The 11,244-nt window shown below is 39.3% G+C and overlaps 1 protein-coding gene across 1 annotated transcript; it reads right to left on the bottom strand.

Annotated features, from left to right (window-relative positions):
- Positions 1 to 1,055: 1,055 nt before the first annotated feature.
- On the bottom strand, positions 1,056 to 3,549 carry LOC119367737. Its single transcript, XM_037633165.1, has 5 exons — positions 3,513 to 3,549; positions 2,997 to 3,352; positions 2,169 to 2,745; positions 1,598 to 1,662; positions 1,056 to 1,239 (listed from the first exon to the last, which is right to left on the bottom strand). The coding sequence occupies exons 2-4, from the start codon at positions 3,348 to 3,350 to the stop codon at positions 1,640 to 1,642; spliced, it is 954 nt and encodes a 317-aa protein (XP_037489062.1). The 5' UTR covers positions 3,351 to 3,352; positions 3,513 to 3,549; the 3' UTR covers positions 1,056 to 1,239; positions 1,598 to 1,639.
- Between the last annotated feature and the right edge of the window lie 7,695 nt (positions 3,550 to 11,244).

Here is an 11,244-nt window from a genome sequence, read left to right as displayed (position 1 = left end):
AAAACCGCTTGTCATTTCCTTCTGCTTCTTGTTGGGTTCGACACTCTTGCTTATCAAAAGGACTATCATAGATCCCCTATACTTGTGGGTCATTAGTGTTCCCAGGCCTGGCGAGCCTGGAGCGGCGCTTTGTCAACATCGCCTTCATCCGTCTACGCATGCCTGGTGCTTGCAACACCGACGCGTGCCTTCGTCCATGATGTGTCCCTCGGCTTGGCAAACCCATCGCAACGCCTCGTCGACAACATCTTCTTCCCGGCGCACCACTATTTCGACACTACTGCGCCCATGACTAACTCGGCGCCTCCTTGTGCCCGCGGCTCCATGGCGACATCCTCGACACCGGCTACCCCAACTTGACATCGACCACGGCTACCTTACATGGATGCACCATCTACGCTCTCGGCTACATCGACAACGGCACAAAGGGCTACTGCCTTGCTTGAGCAACTTCATCGGTTTCCACTCTAGCCACGACTTCCGCGATGCATCGACCATTACGACTGTCGGGGATGTCCGTCGGCTTGCCTTCGGATTGTTTTCCAGTCTCACCATCTGCGTCGCTACCGTTATGACTGCGGGGGGATGTTGAGTATCGTGATTAGATTGGAAACATAGGATAGACTACGAAGTATTCTGGCTTGTCTTGTACTTCAAGAAGATCATGTACTCCTATATATCTGCCCACGAGGCTCAAGCAATAAACAATTGATTCGATCAATTCCCATCTATTCCCTTTAAGGAGGTGTTTGTTTCGTTCAGTGGTAACGTAAACGTAAATGGAACCTGATTACGGACTGTAACAGCACCGGACTGGGCAAACCCCATTTTGTTTGGTTCTACAGTGTAAAGGAAACAGGTACCTAAAAAGTGTTTGGTTTGACACAGTAACAAGTACCTTTCCACGTACAAAACACAGCATGGGCTTTCACATGCATCAAACAAGCACATAATTTAGAAATATTTTTGCATTCATCCAATGCAAAGACATCTTTTAACCAGAATTTCACTCCACTTTAACGATTACACATTTTTGAAATGAAAATGATACGAACTCGGAATTCAACGACACTTCAAAATAAACTACATAATTAGTCCCTAAAATTGTTTTTATATTATAGGATAAATAGAAAGGCCAAGTTCACAATCTTGCAAAGAAGCTTTGCTTTTCTATTGATCTTCATCTTCCACGCCACACCACTGATCCCATTTTCTAATGAACCTTGCTTATTTTCTCATCTGCCAATAAGCACGAGTTAAAATGAGGATAAAGAAACACACAAGCAACAACCAGTAATAAAAAAAATTAAGAGCAACTATAACATGATTGTTCTTTCTCATCAACACTTTGACAAAGGAAAAGGTGGGAACCTGCTCCATGCATTTCAACACTTTGACAAAGATAACAATAGGAAAATGATGTATACTGCAAGACCAATGAAATGAAAAGCACTCTCTTAGCTAACACGGACTACAATGTTGCATACTGCAAGAACATAAACTAAAATATGGTGGGTAGGATGAGATCTACTCCATGCTTTTCAACACTTTTGGCAAATATATATCAATAGTAAAATGAGGTGGGTTTTGTACATACCAGTTATGTCACACCATTACTAGAGAAGGACCTTCTTTCCCATCAACCTTGCTTCTTTCTTTCATCTGCCAATGAGGAGCCAATAAGCAGGAGTTAGATACAAGGAAAAAAACTTCAGCACAAGTTTGGCTTATATATGACCAGCCAAAAACAGCACATCACTATGTCACTACAAGTTTGGCTTATATATACTGCAAATAACCACTCTTGCTTATATACGCCACTTTGTACTAGTGAAATTTTAGTTCACTTGAGCCACTCATGGTGATAAATGTCAGGATGCTATCAACCCCCAAGGTTTACAAATAAGTTCAATCAAGTATAAAAAAATGTGTTATAAATCAGTGATGTAACAGGAGCATAATTTATCAACTATCATACAGATCTATATGGCAGTCTAGATATCACATATTAGAAAAATGTGGTCACACATGAGTTGCTGAACATTTTCACCTTGTGTTCATTGATTTCAGCAACCTAGCTAGTTAGATCATGAACCAACAGTCGGAAAAACCAAAACTGCATCACAAGATAGTGCATATTATTAAAGAGAGTTTAGAAAAAGGGATACCGGACAGCATTTTCAGGACGAAGTCCCTCCTCAGAATGTCTGGAAGCACAAGCATCATGTTCATGTGCTCTGGAGCTTTAGCGAATATTGTTGCAGCTTCAACGATCTCGCTCCCAGTAAATGCAAGCCTAGACAATTCACTAATTGCCTTTTCTCTTGATTTCTGTTGAGGGTCTTCTTGTGCTGCTTCTCGCGCCATTGCTGCTGTAAATGATGTTGTCATTGCACCCACATGTTGTGTCACGTTGTTCAGCTGGCTATTGACATCTTGAAGCATGGCTGCAAATGGATCGCTTGGTCCTGTCGCCCTCTTTGGCCTTGGCTCCTTTTTCTGCCTCTTCGAACTAGTTGTATCAATAGAGCAAGTGTCAATGGACCGTCGAGCTGTTCCAGTTGAGATGATGTCCTCTTCCTCATTTTCTTCTTCCTCCATAGCAATTTCCTTCTCCAAGTTTCCCACTGCCTCACCAAAGCCTTCAGCACTTTCTCCTGTTGCAATGTCTTTGCCATAGATAGCAGCCAATTGTTCAAAGTATGGAAATGATACACCATACAATCCCTTAGCCTCCTTGTGAATCTACATGTTTTTTTACAAAAGAAGAAAGTTGGTTTTCGATAGCAAGGGCAATAACAAGGGATAGAAATGGTACTACTTTCTCCTTGAACATGTTAGGAATAGTAGCAATAACAAGGCAGCAAGGGATGATCCAAATACAAAAAATACTAAAGAGAAAACACTACAACAACAGGTAACCAAGGTACAATAGCAAGGAAATTCAGCACAAAGCATTACTAAGGAATTCAGTTTTAGTGGTTCAAGTGATCTACCTGACAATGAGCTTCATATTGTGACTTCTCGCACTGAATCATCTTTCGACTTCCATCCCATGTGAAACCACTTTTGGATAGCATTACTTCAATGGCACCAAATTTCTTCCTGAAGTGCCTCACTCTTGATTCAATGTGCGGGGATGCAGTGATACCACGGCCTGGACACTTTTCAGCAAGATGCTTTTCCAATATCCCCAGGTATCCACCCTTGAAGGCACCATCAGCTTTCCACCTCGGGTCCAAAGATAACTCATACAAAGCTTTAATAAGCTCATCGTCCTCATCGGAAGACCAATTCCTTTTATTCTTGCCTCTTCCACGAGACGTGCTCGAGCTATCCGCACGGTCCATATCTGCACAAGCAAGAATGGGTACAAATAAGATGGCAAATATATATGAAAGAGAACAAATGCAAACGAGATGCAATTGTAGCTTGCAAATATAATTGAAAGGGAACAAATGTAAATGAGATGGAAATATATACAGAAAGGAACAAATAGAAACAACTTATACCTCAATGCGCCCTAGCAGCCCTATGTCTATTATACATGTCTTGAGCAAGTTCATTCCGAAAATTTGTCCACTCATTCGAAGTTGAGATAGAAGTGATGAATTCTGGTTGGTCCAATTCTTCCTCCATGTCTTCTAATGTTTCTTGTATTATTGGCTCGTTGATAGAAGTGATGAATTCTTGTATCTATATCACCCAACCTTGATCGATACCTTCCTTTCAGATTAGCTGGGACTGTTACTCCTATGTGTGTGCCATCTAATGCTCCAAGGCAATTCTACAACATAAAGAGCAATGTGCAAATATTAGCATCTTTTACCACTATTGAGATGATATAGTGAATACTTTTTTATTAGTAGCTATTTACCTTGAAATACTTCCACTTATCATCGGTGCAATCCTCGGGTATAGGTTCAGGCTTCTTAAGTAGCAGATGGTGCAGCTTCAAGACAGCTAGAAGACAAGCGTTGAAGTTTCTACTAATTGGCTCAGGGCTTCGATAGAAGAATTTTCCTACTGTCCTATTTTTGAGATGGTGTGATAATACATACAAGAATGATGCCACTATCTCCTCTAATGATGTGTTCCTTGTACCCTTTAGACCACCAACATCTCTCACCATCTCACATAATATATGAAATGTTCTCCTATCCATACGAAGTTGACTTATACACATAGCGTCGCTCTCACCAATTAGTCGATACAAGTTCTCTGCCCTTAACTCTCTAATTTTAATTCTCCTTTCTATTTGCCAACATTTTCTCCTATAAGCTAATGCAAACATGAACCACACATAATAGTATACAAGCATAATGGAAGTAGTCAGATTCAAAAATATTGCATTTCTCCTTCCACGCCTCGCACTTAAGGGAAGACGAGCCATAACTGCATAAGGAAAATATACCTATTTAAGGTTGGTATGACTTTCTTTCCTAATAATTGGTAGTAGTACAAAACAAGAAACTGGATAGATTTCAGGATGACGAAACAAACATCCGCTGTTTAGATGAAAGATAATAAACGGTGATTATATTAACATGCAATTGGTCATGCAAAGGTACAATGTATCCAAAAAAATTGCATATCAGAAAACTACAGGAACAATCAACCCGTATCTAGTTGATATGCATGTAGATATCACCGTGGATCTACTGTCATGCAAAGTTCCAAGTACCAGGATATGATTTCACACCAGAAAGCTAAAGAAGATGGTCCTATTGACAGCACAAACATGCATCGAACAAGACACATTCGTTCCTTTTTGTGACCAGCCAACCTAATTCATCTATTTGCCTAGTTACCTAACTAGACAGATCAAGAATACAAAGGACAGACCACCAATTATACTCCACTAGTCATCCACTGATAAAAGAACAGATCAAGAACACATATTTTTTTTACTTCAAGATCAAGAACAGATCAAGAATAGATCATTAATAGACATCAACCTATAACAAATCATGAATAGATCAAGAACACATATATTTTTTTACTTCAAGATCAAGAACAGATGGAAATATATGCTATACATCAACCTATAACAGATCATTAGTAGATCAAGAACAGATCAAGGACGCATATTTTTTTTACTTCAAGATCAAGGACGCATATTTTTGTACTTCAAGATCAAGAACAGATGTATTAGTAACCCTAACCTTGAGATCTGCAGTAGGAGAGTGACGGAGGAGGAAGAGATCGATCCGGAGATGGGCGGACGGGCCTTGCTGCTCCTCGTACGCGGCTTCAATGGTCCACCCTCATCGGCATCGGAGGCGGCTGGCGTGGTCGTTCCCGGCGACTGGTGTGGCGAGGTCAACCCGGCGGCTGGACCAGGAGGAGAGGACCGAAGGGGGTCGAGGGGAGGTGGTGGCGCGGCGGCGCTGGACTGGAAGGGAGGCGGCGGGGCGGCGGCGCAGCGGCGCGGGACTCGAAGGGAGGCGGCGGCGCAGACAGATCGAGGGGAGGAGCGAGTCGCGGGGAGGAGCGGAGTCGGGGGCGGTAAGGAAGCCTTTACCGGTGGGGGGTGGGGGGTATCGTTCGATAACTGACCTGGAACTGATTACAGAGGAACGTGATTACGGAGGTGTCTCACCAAACGCCCGTAAGGGTATCCGTTTACACTGTAAACAGGTGACGGGCAGAATTTGACGAAACAAACACCTCCTAACAGTTTCCGTTTCCGTTTCCTAGGTCATCTACACGCTCGCTCTAAACCTCTTCAATCCACGTGTGCCCGCCCACATAGGTGCACTAGTGGGCTTCACAAATTGCACACCGGGCTTACTAAAATAGCTGCACTGCTAGATTTTTCATGGACCATAAGCCACATGAATGGGCGACAAGCGGCGAACCCTATACGTCGCGTAGGTCGCTGCCTAGCGCGGTAGCGCGTACCCCCTCAAGCGCTGGAGTTTCTCTGGGCCGATAACGAGATTCACCCCCAACCAGTTTTTGGAAAGTTCAAGAACCTTCCCTGAAGTAGTTTTTCTTTTCCTTTTCTTTTTGGTTTTTTCATTTCTCTTTTTTCCTTTCGGTTACCTTTTCTTTTTCTATTTTTCTATTCTTGTTTTTTCAATTCGCAAAAATCTTTTAAATTTGTGTTTTTTGATCGTTTCCGATTTGCGAACATCTTTTTTTTCAAAACTTCATGAACATTTTTTATAATAGTGAACAGTTCTTTGAAATCATGAACAATTTTTTTAAAATATATGAACAATTGTTTGAAATCACATACTTTTTTACTTTTCACTTTTTTGGGAATTTTCTTTTTAAATTCGTGAACAATTTTTCGTTCGTCGAATTCAATAAATCTTCATCAATGTAACAAAGCGTTCAACAATTTCAAAAAAATATTCATTGAATTCATTTTTTGTTCATCTGATTTAAACAATGTTCATCAAAAGTAAAATTTTGTTCATAAAATTTCAAAAATGTTCAACAAATTACAAATTTGTTCATAGATTTTCAGAAAATGTTCATTCAAATCAAAATTTTCATCCATTTAAAAAAATGGTTTTGATTACAAAATGTGTCCATAAATTTCAAAAAAATATTCATGAAATATAAAAAATGTTCATCATTAGCAAAAAAGATGCTCATAAAAAGTTTTTCATTAAAATTAAAAATAAGTTCATTCTTTTGAATCTCAAATATTTTTTGAATTCAATATTTTTTTTTCACAATTCAAAATTCAAATTTTCAAAAAATGTTAGAACTAAACCCAAATTATTCGAATATAGAATAGCACAATAACATAAAATAAAAAGGTGAAGTAAAAAACAAAAACAAAACAAAAGTGATGTGCCCTGCCCCGCGCATGGGCTGGCCCAACAGGGCACGCATGGAGGCGCGAGGGTGCGTGCTACCGCGACTGGGGGGCACCCCACGCGCGGTGTAGGATGAAAAACCCTATTTGACGCATTTTGCGTCAAATTGTCGGGGTACCACACGTATCGATTGGAAGCGATCGACCAAGACGGGTCGGCCTGTTTAGAAGCAAGGCATGTGTTCCATGGATATTGGTTTTGGGAACCTTCTGAAAGGTTCTAGCCAGTTATTTTTCCGGTTTTGGGACCTTCTAGAAGGTACCTGAACTGTTTTTTTTATTTCTGTTTACTATTTCCTTTTTTCTTTTCATTCTTTTTCCTTTTTTCTTTTTCATTTATCTTATCTTTTTGGTTTTTTCCTTTTTCTGTTCCTCTTTTTAGTTTCTTCTATTTTTCTAATTCCTTGATTTTTTCAACATATATTTAGCAATTTATAAATATATCTTTTTTCCCTGTTTATTTTGTTCATAAATTTGAAAAACAATTGAAATTTTTCAAAATGTTCATGTTTTAAAATTTTGTTAATAATTTCAAAAAATGTTCGTGTTTGAAAAAATCTTCAGGAATTTCAGAGACAATTCTCGTTTTTAAAATTTGTTCGCAATTTCAAAAAATGTTCTCGTTGTTAATTCTTTTCCAGAATTTCAAAAAAAATCGTGTTCAAAAAAACTTCACGAATTTCAAAAATGTTTTTTTTACAAATTTGCTCACAATTTTAGAAAAATGTTCATGTTTCAAAAAAATTCTCATTTTCAAAATTTGTTCAGCATTTCTAAAAATGTTTGTGGTTTCTACATTTTGTTTGCTATTTCAACAAATGCTCCCATGTTTCCAGTATTGTTCACTTTTCTAAGGAAGCTTACAATACAAATTTTGTTCACATTTAAAATATGTTCTATTTAACCTTTTAATCTTAATATAAAAATGTCGTGTTTCCCATTTTTGTTCAAAATTAAAAATTATCCACGATCTTAGAAAATGTTAAGGAATTTTATAAAATGGTCGCTTTCTTCATAATTTGTTCATTTGTTTGAAAAATTTTAATTTTTGAAAATTTGTTCGTGTTTCTTTTTCGGAAGCGTCTGGCCGGCGCCCGGCCACCTGGGATGCTTAGTGAGCGGCTAACCACTTTAGGAAATTTCTTGTCTCTCTTTCTAATTAGGATAGTTTTCTCATCTAATCCCTTTTCCTGGAACATATTAAATGTCAGCACATGCATCTCCTCATGTGCATGTTTTTGTTCTCTTGTGCATTTAATTTGTGGTGTTAAATTTTTAAAAAGGCATAATTTTCACTCCACGCGTCGAAATTATGACCTGTTTTCATCGTTGGAATCTTAGCAACACGCTTTTCGAAACTAGACCTCGCATGGGTATGTTTCGACAAACTTTTTGTGTGTGCAATTTAGTCTCCGTTTCATGCAACTGTCTAGTAGTCGATGTGCAACTACCTGACAGTCGTTGTGCAACTTCCCTCTACTTGTGAGCGTGCATTTTTCACTTATGCAAACAGGTATGAAAATTCGGTTTTCACTTAAGAAACATAACTTTTGAACGAATATCAAAATTAAGATTTGCTTTCACCATAAGAATTCTCACGACGTTCTCTTCGAAACTAGATCCCGCATGAGTATATTTTGATGAAGTATTTTGTGTGCAATTTAGTCCCCGTTAGGTACAAGTGCCTAGCAGTTGATGTGCAACTACCAGACAATCGAAGTGCAACTTTTCCTCTACCTCGTGTACGTGCAATTTTCATTAGTGCCACCTCCACCCCAAACTACCCTCTACTATTGAGATGTGCAACTACGTCTACTCCCACGTCCAACTGACTAGTAGTTGATGTGCAACTTTTTCTCTGCATGTAGATGTGCAGTTTTCACTGTTGTTACCTCGACCAACTGCCTAGCTGTGGATGTGCAACTTCGGATGCTACCCCGACCAACTGTCCAATAGTCGACATGCAACTTCCTCCCGTACCATATGGAAGTGTAGTTTTCACTTCTAGACCCATGTCCCAACCACCCCTTGTTAGTTAGATCTCCAACTTTAGGGCCCCGCCTATAGGCCACTCTTCTCTTCCCTCAAGGATGTGTAGTTTTTTACCATCCAACAATCACCACTAGTGAAATGTGCAACTTCGCCTATTGTTCTAGCCAACTGTCTTGCAAACTATGTGCAACTTTGTTTGTTCCCCTGCCAAACTATGAATCCACAAGTAGGAAGAAGGAAAAGTTGCACATCGACTACTAGACAGTTGGCTAAAACAACAGACTAAGTTGCACATATCACTAGTAGGGTAGGTGGGGCAGGGTGTGCCGATAGTGAACAATACACATCCACGAGTAGGAAGGAGGGTTGCATGTCGACTACTAGATAGTTGGCTGGGATAGTAGACTAGTTACACATTTCAAAAAATTGGTTGTCATGGTTGCTAAGTTGCAACTATAGGAAATTGGATCATGCAGCTCTAAAATTGGCTTTGTAAAAAATTCCACCATGCAATACTAAAGTTGCACCATGTACTAATAGAGTTACACCATATAGCACTAAAGTTGTCATCGAAAATTTCGCCGAAACATATTCATGCATGGTCTAGTTTCAAAGATCTCGTCACAGAGATTCCAACAATGAAACCGGATCTAAATTTTGATGCATGGTTTAAAAGATATAACTTTTTAAAAATTCAGAAATCCGAAATAAATGCAAATGGATTTGTTTCCCCCAACCCGAAGTGACTAGTATAGATGCATCAAATGCCAACAGCCACATGCGCTAGAAGACAAAAAAAATTAACGCATGCATATGGGAGTCTGGCCGCTCAAGTCGTCTAACCAGCGGGCACACGATTGTGTATTTCTGTTCTTTTTAAAATTGGAATTACAAAAAAATTCCACTTCTCTAGAAAATTGGAATATGAAAAAAATTTGAGATTTTTTAGTTGTTGTATATTCATTTTCAAGAAATGTTTTCAAATAATTTACAAATCTCAACGCTGTTGTATGTTCTTATAATGTTTTGCACCTTAACGGCCCAGTGGTCAGTTGTCTATGGCGTCTGAGGTCGGGCGTTTCCTATTTAGCGCTGCAGGCGCCCGTTTGTGTGCATTTCACAAACTGGCGCTTGCAGCGCCTCGTGCCAGGCCGGCCCATGTAGGGGTGCCTGAGTTTTTTTTTCTTTCATGTTTTTAGAACCAGCGGGCACATAATTGTGTATTTCTGTTCTTTTTAAAATTGGAATTACAAAAAAATTTAACTTCTCTAGAAAAATGGAATATGAATTTTTTTTTGAGATTTTTTAGCGTATGTTCATTTTCAAGAAATGTTTTCAAATATTTTACAAATCTCAACGCTGTTGTATGTTCTTATAATGTTTTGCACCTTAACAGCCCAGTGGTCAGTTGTCTATGGCGTCCAAGGTCGGGCGTTTTCTATTTAGCGCTGCAGGCGCCCGTTTGTGTGCATTTCACAAACTGGCGCTTGCAGCGCCTCGTGCCAGGCCGGCCCATGTAGGGGTGCCTGAGTTTTTTTTTCTTTCATGTTTTTAGAACCCAAAAAAAGATGGAGCAGGTTGCGACTCGAACATGGGACCTGGCTCGCCGCTAAATGCTTGTGTTACCACCCTGCCACGCAGCAGGTTTTTTTTTTGAGCATCAGTACAGACACACGCGCTCATATACACGCGCATACACTCATCCCTATGAACGCACACTCGCACACCCTACCCCTATGAGCACCTCCGAGAGACTGAGCCGGCATATCATCTTGAGATTTACGAAGTCACCGTAGGCGCCTCGTCGTCGACGGGAACGTCTCCTCCCACTGAAAGCGCATCGCCAGAAATTCTGAAATAAATCCAGGAATAATGCGAGCATCAGGATTTGAACCCTGATGGATTGGGGATACCACTGTCCACCTAACCAACTCAACCACAGGTTGGTTCGCGCCACGCAGCAGGTTGTGATAAGCTATAACCTTTCCTCTCCTTTTCCCTATTCTGTTTTTTGTTTCTTTTTTCTTTTTGTACGACCAGGTTCCCCCTGCATCCCTTTGAATTTGATGAACTTTTTTTTCAAATTTGATGAACTATTTTAAAATTCTATGAAACTTTTCAAATTCGATGAACCTTTTTTCAAATTCGATATTTTTTTCAAAATCGATGAACTTTTTTTCAATTTTTATGAGCTTTTTTCAAATCATGAAATTTTTACAATTTTGATGAACTTTTTCCAAGTAGATGACATTTTGAACATCAGTGAACTGTTTTTTCAAATTTGATGAACTTTTTTATTCAAAAATAATGATTTTTTTTTAAATTGGTGACTTTTTGTTCAAAAACGACGAACTTTTTCCAAATTTGTGAACTTTTTTTGAAATTTCATGAAGTTTATCCTAAATTTGCGAACTTTT

Source organism: Triticum dicoccoides, chromosome 2B (genome assembly GCF_002162155.2).
Source record: "Triticum dicoccoides isolate Atlit2015 ecotype Zavitan chromosome 2B, WEW_v2.0, whole genome shotgun sequence".
Classification (NCBI taxonomy): Eukaryota; Viridiplantae; Streptophyta; class Magnoliopsida; order Poales; family Poaceae; genus Triticum; species Triticum dicoccoides.
This window is presented reverse-complemented; position numbering and strand designations above follow the sequence as displayed.